This window comes from Theropithecus gelada, chromosome 6 (genome assembly GCF_003255815.1).
Source record: "Theropithecus gelada isolate Dixy chromosome 6, Tgel_1.0, whole genome shotgun sequence".
Taxonomy (NCBI): domain Eukaryota; kingdom Metazoa; phylum Chordata; class Mammalia; order Primates; family Cercopithecidae; genus Theropithecus; species Theropithecus gelada.
This window is the reverse complement of record NC_037673.1, coordinates 177,057,557-177,073,692: the sequence shown is the minus strand read 5'-3', so window position 1 is coordinate 177,073,692 and position 16,136 is coordinate 177,057,557. Positions and strand designations below refer to the sequence as shown.

Genomic DNA, 16,136 nt, shown 5'->3' with positions numbered 1-16,136 from the left:
AAAAAAAAAAAAAAAAAAAAAAAAAAAAAAAAAGAAATCACCAGTACTTCGAATTCATCCCAGGATTCATTTTTGCCTTTCTCTGTTCCTTATTTTTATGTCCCTTTCTTTAGGAGAGCCCTGAGCCCAACAAAATCACACATTTACTCAAGTTCTTAATACATCTAAAGTTGTTTCAGAATTGCTGTTCATACCTCTGCAGAAAACCTGCTAACAGTTGAATTGTTTGTGCCTCTTCCCACTGCCACTGCCCCGCCTCCAGCTTTCCCCAGACTGAATGGACTTACCTAGTCAAATAGTTTCTAAGTTGCCTGGATTAGTTCTGTGTTTCCTTTTTGTTTGTTCTCTTCCTGCGATTGTGGTATTCATGTGAAATGCAAGCAGGTTGATTTGTTTTCTGTTTTAGCAGTTTTTCCCCTTTCCCATCCTTTTGACGTTTAATTTTATTCTTTGAATATGTAGAATATTATCATGTATTTTATATAGTAAAAACTATTAAAAAGGCTATATATTCAGTCTCTCTCTCTCCCCCATTCCTTCTGCTCCATTCTCCACACTCCTCCCTTGTAGGCAATGGACCTCATCGTTTTCTGGTTTATCATTGCTTTAAAGAGAAACACATACGTGCTTGTTTTCCTGTTTTCTTTCCTACACAAAACGTAGCATGTATATTAGTCTTTTTCACTTTGACCTTTTGACTTTAGGATATACAAATTGCTCCCTATCAATTCAGAAATGCTCCTCATCCTTTTTTAGTACTCCATTGTGCATATGTGCCAGTTTATTTAACCAGTCTTCTGTGCTTGGAGATTTACATAGGTTTCCAGATTTTGCAGTTACAAATAATGCTATAATGAATTATCACTCTGTGCACGTACGCTTTTTATATTTTTTGGAGGGTTATCCTCCTTATAAATTCATAAAGAAGGATTTCTGGGTAAATGCATATATGGTTTTGTTAGATATTGGCAAATTCCCCTTAAAAGGGCTGTGCCGGTTTGCATTCCCAGCAGTGTATGAGAGTACCTGTTTCCTCCACAGCCTTGTCAACAGTGTATTGTCCAGCTTTGAACATTTGCTAATATGACAGGTGAGAAGTGGTGTTTTACAGTAGTTCTTACTTGCCTTTCTCTTATTATGAATCAAGTTGAATGTTTAAGGACCATTTAAAAGAATTGTCTGTTTATCTTTTTGCCTGTTTACCTGCATGATTTTTAGTTTATTTTTCTTCAATTTTTGAAAACATATCAGTCTTTTGTTGCATATGAGTCATTGTTAGAAAACTTTCTCTATACTCAAGTCGTGGAGGCATTTACCCATGTTTTCCAGCATTTGTACAGCTTTTTATATTTAGAGCTCTGTTCCATATGGAGTTTATTTGTGTGTGTGTGGTGTGAAGAATGGGATCTAATTATATCTTTTTCTTTTCCTTTTTTTTTTTTTTTTTTTTTTTGAGATGGAGTCTCCCTCTGTCACCAGGCTGGAGTGCAGTGGAACGATCTTGGCTCACTGCAACCTCTGCCTCCCGGGTTCAAGTGATTCTCCTGGCTCAGCCTCCCGAGTAGCTGGGATTACAGGTGCACGCCACCACGCCCGGCTAATTTTTGTATTTTTACTAGAGACAGGGCTTCACCATGTTGGCCAGGGTGGTCTCAATCGCTTCACCTCGTGATCCGCCCGCCTCAGCTTCCCAGAGTGGTGGGATTACAGGTGTGAGCCACCGCGCCCGGCCCTGATTTTGGTGGGATCACAGGTGTGAGCCACCGCACCCGGCCCTGATTTTATCTTTTTCCATATGGCTTCATAGTTGTTACAACACTATTAAAAGGACCATCTTTTCTCTGGTAATTGCAGATACCATCTGTATTATTACTTCCTGTGTCTACCTGGGACAGTGTCTGGACTTCCTGTTCTATTCCCTCTGCCTGTCTATGTACCAGGACCACACTATTTTAATTATAGAGGTTTAATGATATATTTTAATATGTAATATGCAGGTTGCCTTCTTTCTCATCTCTGCAGTAACTGTCTTCATGGTTTCATAGCCTTCTCCCTGATACCCCTCCCCAGGTACTGATTTTTTCTCTTTAGTGTTGTCTGTCCTCTGCTGATTTTGTCTCACTTTTCATAATTTAAAAAAAAGTTTCACCTAACTTTTGTCTTACTTAGGAATTTTTCTGCTTCTATTCCTCAGAGATTTCTTCTGCCCTCTTGTTTGTTTTTCCATGACTGGATGACATTGTTTAAAAACTGATTGGTGTTGCCCATGGTTCTGTGAATCATTTCACCTTGCCCAATGCTAAGCTGTTATGCAAGAATAGAAAAGCTCATTGTTCCATTGAAAATCTAGGGCTCTAGCATTTTAACATTAGTTCCACAGGGGCAGAAATTTTGTTATATTCATTGTTGTATCCCTAGTACTTAAAAAACAGTACATGGTACTTATCACACAGTGTGTTGTCAGTAAGTGTTTGTCAGTTGAGCGAGCAAACTTTGTTGTTTGTTGTTATTCCAGTTTGTTTGTTTGTTTTTAAAGAGAGTGAACTGGTGTCCTTTTCATTTTCTTGGTTTAGTGTCACATTTGAAGACGAGCACTGAGGATGAGGAACCAACTGAAGAATATGCAAATGCTGGAAATACAGAATCTAAGTGGCCAAAAGGGGAAGGTCTTCACAGGGATCCTGTGCCTGAGTCTAAGGTTGGTGACACGTGTGTTTGGGATAGCAAGGTAGAGAGTCAGCAGGAAAAGCCTGTGGAAAACAGGATGAAGGAAGACAAAAGCTGCATCAGGGAAGCAATCAGCACAGCCAAGAGTACAGCAAATATAAAGACAGAGCAGGAAGGTGAGGCATCTGAGAAGAGCTTGCGTCTTAGCCCACAGCATATCACACACCAGACTATGCCTGTAGGACAGAGAGGCAGTCAGCAAGGCAAATGTGTGGAGAACATTAATGGAACCTCCCACCCTAGTCTACAGCAGAAAACCAATGCTGTTAAGAAATTACATAAATGTGATGAATGTGGGAAATCCTTCAAATATAATTCCCGCCTCGTTCAACATAAAATTATGCACACTGGGGAGAAGCGCTATGAATGTGACGACTGTGGAGGGACCTTCCGAAGCAGCTCCAGCCTTCGGGTCCACAAGCGGATCCACACTGGGGAGAAGCCGTACGCGTGTGAGGAATGTGGGAAAGCCTACATGTCCTACTCCAGCCTCATAAACCACAAAAGCACCCATTCTGGGGAGAAGAACTGCAAATGCGATGAATGTGGAAAATCCTTCAATTATAGCTCTGTTCTGGACCAGCATAAAAGGATCCACACTGGGGAGAAGCCCTATGAGTGCGGTGAGTGTGGAAAGGCCTTCAGGAACAGCTCTGGGCTCCGAGTCCACAAAAGGATCCACACGGGGGAGAAGCCCTATGAATGCGACATCTGTGGGAAAACCTTCAGTAACAGCTCTGGCCTTAGGGTCCACAAAAGGATCCACACGGGCGAGAAACCTTATGAATGTGATGAGTGTGGGAAGGCCTTCATTACTTGTAGAACACTTCTCAACCATAAAAGCATCCACTTTGGAGATAAACCCTATAAATGTGATGAGTGTGAGAAATCTTTTAATTATAGCTCTCTTCTCATTCAGCATAAAGTCATCCACACTGGAGAGAAACCTTATGAATGTGACGAATGTGGGAAGGCTTTCAGGAACAGCTCAGGCCTCATAGTGCATAAAAGGATCCACACGGGAGAGAAACCTTACAAGTGTGATGTCTGTGGCAAAGCATTCAGCTATAGCTCAGGCCTCGCAGTCCATAAAAGCATTCACCCTGGAAAGAAAGCCCATGAGTGTAAGGAGTGTGGGAAGTCCTTCAGTTATAACTCACTTCTTCTTCAGCACAGAACTATTCACACCGGAGAGAGACCTTATGTATGTGATGTGTGTGGGAAAACGTTCAGAAACAATGCAGGCCTCAAAGTCCACAGGAGGCTGCATACTGGGGAGAAACCCTATAAGTGTGATGTGTGTGGGAAAGCCTATATCTCACGCTCTAGCCTTAAAAATCACAAAGGAATCCACCTTGGGGAGAAGCCCTATAAATGTAGCTATTGTGAGAAATCCTTCAACTACAGCTCTGCCCTTGAGCAGCATAAAAGGATTCATACCAGGGAAAAACCCTTTGGGTGTGATGAGTGTGGAAAAGCTTTCAGAAATAATTCCGGCCTTAAAGTACATAAACGAATCCACACTGGGGAACGACCTTACAAATGTGAAGAATGTGGGAAAGCGTACATCTCCCTCTCGAGCCTTATAAATCATAAAAGCGTCCACCCTGGGGAGAAGCCCTTTAAGTGTGATGAGTGTGAGAAGGCCTTCATCACATACCGAACCCTTATAAACCACAAAAAAGTTCATCTTGGGGAGAAGCCCTACAAATGTGATGTGTGTGAGAAATCTTTTAATTACACATCACTCCTTTCTCAGCACAAAAGGGTCCACACTAGAGAGAAACCCTATGAATGTGACAGGTGCGAGAAGGTCTTCAGAAACAACTCAAGCCTTAAAGTTCATAAGAGAATCCATACTGGGGAGAAGCCCTATGAATGTGACGTGTGTGGAAAAGCCTACATCTCACACTCAAGCCTTATTAACCATAAAAGTACCCACCCCGGCAAGACACCGCATCCATGCGATGAGTGTGGAAAAGCTTTTTTCTCAAGCAGAACTCTTATAAGCCATAAAAGAGTCCATCTTGGAGAGAAACCCTTCAAGTGTGTCGAGTGTGGGAAATCTTTCAGTTACAGCTCTCTCCTTTCTCAGCACAAGAGGGTCCACACAGGGGAGAAACCCTATGTGTGTGATAGGTGTGGGAAGGCCTTCAGGAACAGCTCAGGCCTCACAGTGCATAAAAGGATCCACACAGGTGAGAAACCCTATGAATGTGATGAGTGTGGGAAGGCATACATCTCACACTCAAGTCTTATCAACCATAAAAGTGTCCACCAGGGGAAGCAGCCCTATAATTGTGAGTGTGGGAAATCCTTCAATTATAGATCAGTCCTTGACCAGCACAAAAGGATCCACACTGGAAGGAAGCCATACCGATGTAATGAGTGTGGTAAGGCTTTCAATATCCGATCAAATCTCACCAAGCATAAAAGAACCCATACTGGAGAGGAGTCTTTAAGTGTGATATATGTGGGAAGTTATAGTGGCACATCCCAGAAGAGAACCTATGAGGGAGGGAGTGCCCTGGATGGGAGCAGGATGAGGCTGCCTCTGTAGCAGGCAGAGCTCACCAAGTCTCTGAACTCAAATGGAAGAAATACCTTATGAATGTGAGAATGTATGGGGTCATGGCTTGTAATTTACACAGTGTAAATGAAACCATCCTAGAGGATTGGGAGGAATCCTTTCTATGTGATTTTCAATCATAGCGAGCAAGAAAGGCTCCAGTATCAAAGTAGTTCAGCGCTTATGGGATATAAAATAGTCCATACTTGAGATAAAAACCTACCCAAGTGATGGAATGTGAAGCAGTGTCTTCAAAATTAGTAGACATTTCTGGACATAAAACACAGATGAGGAAGGGACTTCAATTAGAAGTTACATAATCACCATCAGAATGTTCATGTTTGGTAAATTCTGTTACTAGAAATGTAGGAAATTCAGGTATAGCTTTGAATCCCAATTACACATTGGTCAGTGGGAAAACTGAGAAAGGCCTCCAACAGGCAAATTCAGGGAGAGGTAGGTTTCAGGGAATATAAATTTACTTAATATTAGTGGTCTTTAAGTATAAACTTGATGTAATTGGTTTGGGAGGGGCAGTGATGATGACTTCTGAAACAAAATTTGGATTTCCTTTTAGGAAAAGTAGAAAGCATAGACTTACAAGTCTAACAGGAGATAGGAGAGAGTCACTCATAAAAAATGCAAATTGATGAACGTACTATTGTGATACATTAGTTGAATGGATGAAACTTTTTTAAAGTTTCAGATGAACTCCCATAATGATGAATTTGTGATGAGGGATAACCTGGAAGTGGTATTCACACATTATACTACAATAAAAGGTTCTACCATGGAGAGGATTTTGACACATTCAGTAACTAATGGAACACACCATCAACATGAATTTGCACCTTACATGACAGAATTGATTCAGGGATTCCTATGAATAGAAATGCTGAGAAGGAACGCATCTTAGTGCAGAAGCTAAAAAGCTAAGTACCAGTCATCTAGAGAGAAGGAAATTAATGTTTCTTAATCCTGTTAAATGTTTGATTGATTGGAATATGTTATTGTAAAGATGTCATGCAGTATATGTGTATATTGTCTGTTGTAAAATGTTAACAAATACTTTGTTCAGGGCTCACTTTCTCTTTGTCATGAAAGCCAGCTCCTTGTGGCGAGGTAAAGTGGAATTCCAATAAAGAAATTCCTTAAATCAAAACGGGCTGTGAGTTTAGATGCAGGATACCCAAGAGCCATTTATGTGTCAGATCTTTGTGGGGTAAGTTATATACCAGATCCAAACCAGAGAGGGCAGTGGACTCATCCCACAGGGCTAGCAGCTCGGCTGGTTTCACCAGAAGTTAGAAGGTGCCTCCCTAAGAGGAGCACAGGATAGATTTTGAGGAGACCACAGTGGCGCCATGTGATCCTCATACTGGGCTAGATCCTAACCCATGGGAACAGGTAAGTTGTGTGAGTGGTCAGTCACCACACACAGCTCTGACAGGACCGTGTAGAATTGAACATAAAATACTGCTGTGTATGAAGCTGTTAACTAGGTAACTCAAGGGTAAAAATAGACTCTTCTGAGAATTGAGTAACCTGTCTGAGAATACTGTGAGTGGGCCAATCAGTAAAGGCTGAATTCTAAGTCTGGTCTCTGGTTTCAAAACCCACTGTCTTTACAAGAGAACAATCTCAGCCATGTAGTTTCCCATCTCCCTCTAGGACCCCTACCTCTCTAGCCAGATAATTTCCATGCTCTTTTCTAGGAGTATAATTCTTTCACTTTGTATCCAGACCTCTACCAGTAAGTTTTGATGGCTGCAGTGGGGAAGGGTGTAGTTGAGGGAGGAAAGGGAGATGGAGCATTTCTGCCATTGCTCCACTTTGGACTGTTCTGGTCATACTTGCTCTCTATCCTTCTTTGCACATGACACTGGGAAGCCTGACCCTATACACAGACTTGGACTGGTTTATTCAGCAAATACTTGAGGATTTACTAGGCACCGTCCCTGTCCCACGTACTGGGTGGGAGAGGATGGCAGCAGGAGTAGATGCTGGCAGGTAAGGATGAATAAAAGGAGAAAGGCTGTGAGTGGAACCACCCTAATGGATGTCTGAATTAAGATTGCACGTGATCAGAGGACGGTGACTAGGACCAACCAAGAGGGAGGAAGTGGTGACATCTAGGCAGGATGTTGAATTGGGTTTTCTGAGAGAGGAGTAGGAACTGGGATGACCTGAGTAAAGGCAGCTATGGAAGTGCCCAGGCATCCTCCTGCAGGGCTGGTCTCTGTCAGGGCTGGTGTCTGGGCAAGAAGGAGGGTGCCGTGGAGTACTTGTTCCCAGTAGTCGTGGGGACATGGATTGGGCTTCCTTTTGCTGAAGATGAGACCAGCGCTGGCTGTTTTTAACCTGAGGTTTCCATGTGCTCCTCACACAGGAGAGCTCCCGTACTTGAGCTCCAGCTGAACCTAATGCACTGTCTACTTTTGGGGAAGATGCAGGCTAAATAACAAAGGAGAGGATGGCCACAGCTCAGGTGGGGATTCTGAGTGCCTCAGCCCCCCAAGCATCCAGACAAGCTCCTACTGCGGCCCCCATCTACTCACATGCTCCGGAAATGGGCCCAGGTCCTCAAGTGGACCTACAGCCAGATACAAGCCATGCAGGCTGCTCCCAGACATCAGGGGTCTGCGTTGTAGCACAGACCTAATGAACTGGTGCAGCTGTGCCTGCTCAGATCAGGGACGGAACGTGGTTTAGGGACCACCCCCAATTCCTTCCAGAGAATGATATGCAAGTGGGAAAAATAAAGGGGGAGGGAAAAGGGGGGAGGAGGAAGAGAAAGGAAAAGCCTGAAAAGAAACAGTGAGTATGGAATAGCCTTCCATAGGAGTGCACATCTTTCTTAGCAAATTTGTCTGAAGGTGAAAGCCTGGAAAATAATTTCATGTTTCATGTATGGAGACACTGGGTGTGAAACAGTACTGAACACCAGTCCTGCAATGCAGGGGAATTTTCCTTCAGGGGATTCAAAAACAAGAGGATCACCACTAGGACAACACCTGAAGATGTGTTAGCTGAAGACAGACATTGGGGGCCTGACGTCTGTCTGCATCAAGACCTTGAGGAATTGGCCACAGCTGTACCCAGGGAGTCCCTGGGCTGGGAAGACCCTTCATTCCTCTTCTCCAGCTTCAGCTAAGGGGCTTGACCTAGAGACATGGAGAAGGAAGCAGAATATAGTACTTCAATTTTCTTCCTACTGAGGAGCCGTTCTCATTTAGACCTGGCAGTTTTTCTGACGCTATGGATAGTGTCATTGTGCTAAGGAAACTGCAGGAAACTTGTGTAGAGGCAGTGAAGTATAGTAACTGAGGACATGGTCTCTCTACCAGTAAACCTGAGTTCAAATAAGGACTCTCACTTTTTTCCAGATGAATTTAGACAAGAAACTAAACTACAATGTCCTCACCTGTCTTTTTATTTTTTTTTAAAGTCTTGCTCTGTCGCCCAGGCTGGAGTGCAGCAGCATGATCTCAATTCACTGCAACCTCCACCTCCTGAGCTCAAGCAATTCTCATGCCTCAGCCTCCAGAGTAGCTGGGATTATAGGCATGCACCACCATGCCAGGCTAACTTTGGTATTTTTGGTAGAGACAGGGTTTCATCATTGTTAGCTGGGCTGGTCTCGAACTCCTGCCCTCAAGTAATCGGTCCAGCCTCAGACTCCCAAGGTGCTGAGATTACAGGCCTAAGCCACCACAGGCTACCATGCCAGGCCCTCACCTGTCTTTTGTAAAGATGATAATAGTAGCAACCTCATAGATTGTAATGAGGGTTGGAAGCATTAATAGTGTTCAGGTCCTTAGAAGTCTGCCTAGAATGAGAAGTATTTGCATAAGAATGTATGGAGTAAGTCTGATGAGTTAAGTGTAGTGGCCCTGTCCAGGGACTCAGCATCTAGATGCTTGGGTAATGGAAGACAACTCTTGCCTGGAAGTCAAGGAAATCCCTCAAGGACCACCCCCTACTCAGACACAACTTCAGAAGAAACATGAGAAAAGTGATGTTTTGGATGTTCCTGAGAGGTATCTTGCTTCTAAGTAAGCAATCCATTGTCTCTAAACAAACATGTTTTGCCTTTGTCGGGCTGCAAAAGGGCTCAGCAGAGGAGCCTCCGGCTGAGGCCAGTAACCACACGTGTTGGGGGTCGAGGGCTGCCTCACGCTTGCTCCTCTGGCCTGGGCAGCTTGCTCACTCATGTGGCATATTTTGTTTCCCCTGTGTTTTCCCAGCAATACTCAGATGTGCTGGAGATTACTGTAGGAAGGGTTGGTGAGAGCCAGACTTCCACTGTCTTAACCATGGCTATTTCTGGTTAGTGTCGCTTAAGATCTCAGAGAATAAGTAGTGGTCCTGAGGTGGGCAGGGCAAAGCCCCAGAGAGGAGCAGGCGAAGTTCCTCTGGTCTTGGGTGCAAACCATAGGGCCATATTCCATTCAATGCAATAATACGAATTTATTTCCTGTTCTATCATTTTCTCATCTGTAAAATGAGGGAAAAGTCCTGTTTACAAGATTATTTTAAGGCTTAATAAAAATGCTCTGTATTTTATAAAAATTTTGTACAAATGTTAAATTGACTATCTTTTTAAAAGTTGAAAGAGATAAGAATGAGGGCAGACGTTGATGAAACAGCAAACAACACAATAAAGAAGACCAACAAAGTCAAGGTTGGGACTTTGAAAAGACTGAAAATTGGTAAACCTCTGATGTGATTGAAAAAGAAAAGCACAAATAAAGTCAGGAATGAAAATTGGGAAATCACAACAGATTCCATGGGTTATTTAGAAGAGTATTTTTTAACTTCCAAACATGGGAATTTCCTAGTTATATTTTTGTTATTGTGGTTACAAAACATGCTCCATCTGACTGCTCTCCTTTGAAATGTGTTGAGATTTGCTTTATGGCCCAGCACATGTTTAACCTTAGTGAAGGTTTGTGGGCACTTGAAAAGAGTGCATGTTTTGCAGATGCTGCATGCAGTCGTCTACATAAAGCCATTACATTGTTTGTAATACGTTGTTCAGATCTTCTCTGCTCTTAATTAAGAAGTTTTATTTGCTTGTTCTATTAATGAGACAATTGTTGAGTTATCCCTACTTAGATATAGTTCTGTGAATTTTGCTTTATATATTTGAGGCCACACAAATATAAAATTGTTACATGAATTGAAATTTTATGAAGTAAACCTTGTATCTCTAGTAATGCCTTTTACAAAAAGTCTCCTTTTTTTCTGGTATTAATAACATCAGCTTCCTTTTTGGTTACTGTTATGTGGCATTTCTCTTTCCTTCCTTTTACTTTCAACCTTTCTGTATTTTTATGTTTTAGATGTACCTCTTGGAAATAGCATATAGTTGTTGTTTTAATCCAGTCTGATAACTTATTTTAACAGGATCATTTAGCACTTTAATATATAGTTACTGAAGGATTTAGGTTTAAATCTTACTCACTGCTTTCCATTTACTCCACATGACCTAAATTGTGTTATCTCTTCTATTGCCTTCATTTGGATTAGATTAGAATGATTCTATTCATACTCTATATTTCCATCTTTTGGTTTGGAAGTTACTTACTTTTTCTCTTAGTGGCCTAGGAATTAAAAGGTGGATTCTTATCAAAACCCAATGTTAATTGATACTTTTATCTTCATCCTAGACAATGCAAGGTTCTTAGAATACTTCAACTTAATTTACCTTCCATCCTATATGCTGTTGTTTTGGTTAATTTTAATTATAGATGGATAAATAGATAGATATTAAAATGTTATGATTGTTTTCTATACCAAATGTTTATTTTAGATTTATCTACATTTTTACTATTTTAATTACTTTCATTTTCTTTCTTTTTTTTTTTTTTTTCTTTGGATAGAGAGTCTTGCTTTGTCACTCAGGCTAGAGTGCAGTGGCAAAATCTCGGACATTGCTCACTGCAGTGTTCACCTCCCAGATTCAAGCAATTCTCCTGCCTCAACCTCCCCAGTAGTTGGCACTGTAGGCACACACCACCACACCCGGCGAATTGTTATATTTTTAGTAGAGACGGGATTTCACTGTGTTGGCCAGGCTGGTCTCGAACTCCTTACCTCAGGTGATCCACCCGCCTTGGCCTCCCAAAGTGCTGGAATTACAGGCATGAGCCACCTTGCCCAACTTTTTCATTTCCTTTCATTCTTCTCCACCTCTGCAATTTTTTATTTGGGGACATTTTCCTTCTCTCTAAAAAAAACTTTGTTTAGAACACTGTCCTGGTAGAGGTAAAACTTCACAATTTTTATTTGCCTAAAAATAGCTTCATTCTTAAAAGAGATTTTTTGTAGGAATGGAATTCTAGGTTAGACCTCATGTTCTTTTGTTGCATTGGATGCTTAAGCCATTGAACTGTGATTTCCACTCTGGCTGTTCATTTGCCAGTTTAATGTATTCTTTTTAAAATAGCTTCTTTTAAGATTTTTTTAATCTTCAGTTTATTCCAGTTTCACTGTGTTTTATTTTGGTGTGGATTTTTTTAAAGTAATCTTTTTTTTTTTTTTTTTGGTATTCTCTGGGCTTTTAAATTTGTGTATTTGTCTTTCATGAGTGTTGATAAATTCTCAGCCATTGTGTGCTCAAATATTAGCTCTGTACCATTCTTTCTTTCATTTTTTTTCTAGGACTCCAAATAAAGCCTTCTCACTGTGTCTCCTGTGCCTCTTAAGTGCTCATTTCCATCCTTTTGTCCCTTACTTCTTTACCCAGGCTTCATTCTGGATCTAATTTACCTTCCAGTTCACTAAGTTTCTCTTTAGCTGTGTAATCTGGCTTGACTATACCCACTGAGTGCTCAATTTAAGTTTTTCTGTTTCTCAGTTATAGACTTTTCATTTGCTTCCTTTTTTCTGGAGATGGAGTATTGCCGTGTCACCCAGGTTGGAGTACAGTGGTGAAATCTTGGCTCACAGCAACCTCTGCCTCCTGGGTTAAAGCAATTATCATGCCTCCCATGTAGCTGGGATTACAGGTGTGCACCACCACGCCTGGCTAATTTTTGTATTTTTAGTAGAGAGGGGTTGTGCCATGTTGGCCAGGCTGGTCTCAAGCACCTGACCTCAAGTGATCTGCTCACCCCAGCTTCCCAAAGCTCTAGATTACAGACATGAGCCACGGCACTGAACCTTCTTCCTTTTTCATAGTATGCCAGATTCTCAAATGTAACTTTATTTTCCTTGAACATAGTAACATTGTTAGTTTAAAAGCTGTGTCTGATAGCATCTGTGGCAGTGCTTTCTCTGATGTTGACCCTGAGTGTGTCACCTATTCTCTGCGTTAGATTTCTTCCATCTGAATACTTGAGTGGTTTCGGATTTTCAGGTTAGAATCTGACTGATGCACTGCTGTCTGCATGCTCTTAACCTGGGCCTTAGAATTTTCTACAGAATCCTTTCACAGCCCACAGCCCCTCTTTGTATTTTGTTAACTTTCAATAAAAGGGAACTTGGTTCAAGAACTATAGAAGTTGTTGTCTAAACCCAAGATTCTAAAGTGAATCCAAACTGGGAAAGAAGAAAATCCTCCCCTCAAGTTCCTGGCCTTAGTAAAGAGTGTGTGTGTGTGTGTGTGTGTGTGTGTGTGTGTATGGCACACTGCCATGCTTTCCATTTTGTTTCAGTTGGTCTCATCTGGCAAGTTCATTTCCTTCCACAAAACAGTATCTGGGATACAAGACAAGAGGTTAGCTATTTGCTAATAGTTAACACATTTTGGGGTCATTTCAATTCAGTATTTTTGATTTTTCATTCAGAAGTCATTTGAATAACTAAGAAGTTATTTATTAGACCCTGTCCTCAGAATATACCATTGAAACAAAAACCAAAAAACCCTCAGTGAGCACAAATCATGGAGTTCCAGGTTCCAGCTTCTTTTTCAGGATGCTTTTTTCCTCTAAAAGCAAAGATTGACTCGAGCATGTAACCACAGAAATACTGTGATAGCAATACTATACTAACATTTTTATTTATTCCTGTGATCTTAACACCTTCCTCCCCCACCCCAACACACACACACAAATTGTTTTAGCTACTTTTTTTTTTTTTTTTTTGAGGCGGATTCTTGCTCTGTCGCCCAGGCTGGAGTGCAGTGGCGCGATCTTGGCTCACTGCAACCTCCGCCTCCTGGGTTCAAGCGATTCTCCTGCCTCAGCCTCCTGAGTAGCTGGGATTACAGGAGCCTGCCACCGCACCCGGCTAATTTTTGTATTTTTAGTAGAGATGGGGTTTCACCGTGTTGGCCAGGCTGTTATAGAACTCCTGACCTTATGATCCACCCACCTGGGCCTCCCAAAGTGCTGAGATTACAGGCATGAGCCACCGTGCCCGGCCGTTTTAGCTACTTCTATGGGAAGAGTTACATTTCCCAATTCCATTCTCATATCTACCCACACCTAGAATCCTGCAAGTTATCTAGTTTATCTTGTCTGGAAACCGGCTGATTGACATCCAGTGGGGCTTTGAGGGGCATCTTCAAAGCCTTCCCCATCCCCAGCTCCTCAACTCCCTCTGAAGCTGACTGCCCCTTTTCATAGCCAGTGCATTTAGGAGAAGCCAGGGATCTGCCCCTGAACACACTAGGTGTTGGCTAAGACCACTGTCCACTGTGTCTAAGCAGTCAGGCACACGGGACAGTGGACAAACACCATGGCTAGAACACTTCACAGAACATGCCCTTGATGACCCAGTGACCTTGTGGCACTTACTGTGGAGGCCTCCACCTGGGGACCCTCGGCTCACCTCTCTTGCCTTTCTGACATTCTTTAGGCAGTCCCACAGCTGTAGTATTTTAGGTGGGCTGGGGCTGGTGCAAAGGGACCACAAGCATATACCCATTGTAAGGTTAGTTCTTCATTAATTAACCAGGGATTCAAAATCTTATCAGAAGGAAAATGGTGGATGGGGCAGAGAAAAAACAAATTCACTGTGAAGCTGTCCTTGGTGCTGGGAGTTCTTAAGGGGGGTAGGAGCCAACCAGGTCTGGAACATTTATTTCTTGTCAGTGCACAACCATTTTACTTTTTATTTTTTGTAACTTTTATTTTAGGTTCAGGAGTACATGTGCACGTTTGTTATATAGGTAAACTGTGCATCACAGGGGTTTGGTGTTGAGTGTTTCATCACCCAGGTAATAAGCATAGTACCCAATAGGTATTTTTTCTGATTCTCTTCCTTCTCCTGCCCTCCACCCTCAAGCAGGCCCCAGTGTCTGTTGTTCCCCTCTTTGTGTCCATGTGTTCTCATTGTTTAGCTCCCACTTGTAAGTGAGAACATGCGGTATTTGGTTTTCTGTTGCTGCATTAGTTCTGTTAGGATAATGGCCTCCAGCTCCACTCATGTTTCTGCAAAGGATGTGATATCCTTTTTTTATGGCTGCATAGTATTCCATGAACACAACCATTTTAAACTAAGGGATTAGGTGACTGTTATGAAAGAAACTAAGTAATTTGTGCCTTCACACTTTAAGGAATTCATACAAACAGGCTGTCATGGTTCCTGAACCAGCCTCAGTATCACCAGGGCAGCATGTGAGAGGAAGTTGAGGCAGTACCTTGGCACTGTTTTTAGCTACTGCTCTATACCAGGCCTTTACATGAGTGCTTTTCCTTCTAAACATATGCTTTTGATTTTTAACAAAAGGAAGCTTACTATATATACATGATATTGGCACATTTGCGTTTAGACAGTAGCTCACCTTTCTGTAAAAGTCAACATCTTTCTGCATTCTTTCTAAGGGTTTCCTAGTAAACTCATTGTATAGTTATATCATACTTTACTTAACCCCCTAATGATAAATGTTTTAGTGGTTTTCAGTTTTTGTTAGTATCAACAGTGTTGCAATAAAATACATTTTTCTATCCTGTATGTTATTCTACAAATACATTTCTAAAGGCAAAATTGCTGAGGTAAGATTTGCTTTTAAATTTTTGCTAGATATTGGAAAATTGCTCTCCAAAAATATTGTAACAATTTATACTTTTGACAATAGTGTATGAAACTTTGTTTCTCCACACCTTCACAAACACTAGGTATTATCAACATTTTTCACCTTTTACCAACTGATGGTTGACAAATGCTGCTTTTTAAAAAATTGTATTTTGAAACAATCTAAGCTTGCCAAAGAAGTATAGTATAAAACTTTTTTCTTCCTGAACCATTTGAGAATAAGCCACTGATATGATGCCGCATCACCTCAGAATACTTTTGAAGGTGTATTTCCTACAAGAACCTTCTGCATCATCAGCATACAACCATGAAAATTAGGGAATCAACATCAATGCATTACTACTACCTAATGCTCAGACCCCATCCAAGTTTCTTTCATTATCCTAATGTCCTTTAGAGCAAAGATTTCAGTTTAGAATTGTGCATTGTTAGTGTTTGCGTCTTTTTAGTCTCCTTCAATCTAGAATAGTGCCTCAGCCCTTCCTCAGCTTTCATGACTTTTCAAAATTACGGGCCCTACTCACCTCGCTTGGCAGTGACACCCTCACCTCCCTGCATGGTCCCCTCTTCACCTTGCTTGGGCACTGAGACCCATGCCAGGCCATGCCCCACCACCACATGGGCCTCCTTGACTCTGTCCTCACCCTGCTTGGGCTCCAACACCTAGCTTCGGGACACTGAAGCTCTGTCCCCTCACAACAGAATCCCATCTTGTTTGTTTTTGTGTAATGGGAGCTGAATTGTTAAGGAAGGGAAGGGAATTCTTTTTTTTACCTCTTAGTAGAAATTTAAGATTTTCTATACATAGGTCCAGTTAAGTTTATTCCTAGCTTCAATAAATGTTTAAAGGAGAGTA

At 41.7% G+C, this 16,136-nt stretch overlaps 1 protein-coding gene across 3 annotated transcripts in view; it reads left to right on the top strand.

Annotated features, from left to right (window-relative positions):
* Positions 1 to 6,458, top strand: part of ZFP62 (ZFP62 zinc finger protein) — an 11,821-nt gene extending 5,363 nt beyond the window's left edge. For 2 of the 3 annotated variants that reach the window (XM_025389437.1, XM_025389438.1), the window contains exons 2-3: positions 1,998 to 2,070; positions 2,574 to 6,458. In XM_025389437.1, coding sequence (XP_025245222.1) covers positions 2,765 to 5,287 — 2,523 coding nt within the window. In that variant the 5' untranslated portion in view covers positions 1,998 to 2,070; positions 2,574 to 2,764 and the 3' untranslated portion in view covers positions 5,288 to 6,458. The remainder of the gene's footprint in view (positions 1 to 1,997; positions 2,071 to 2,573) is intronic. The other variant, XM_025389436.1, reaches the window with a different exon arrangement.
* Positions 6,459 to 16,136: the final 9,678 nt, after the last annotated feature.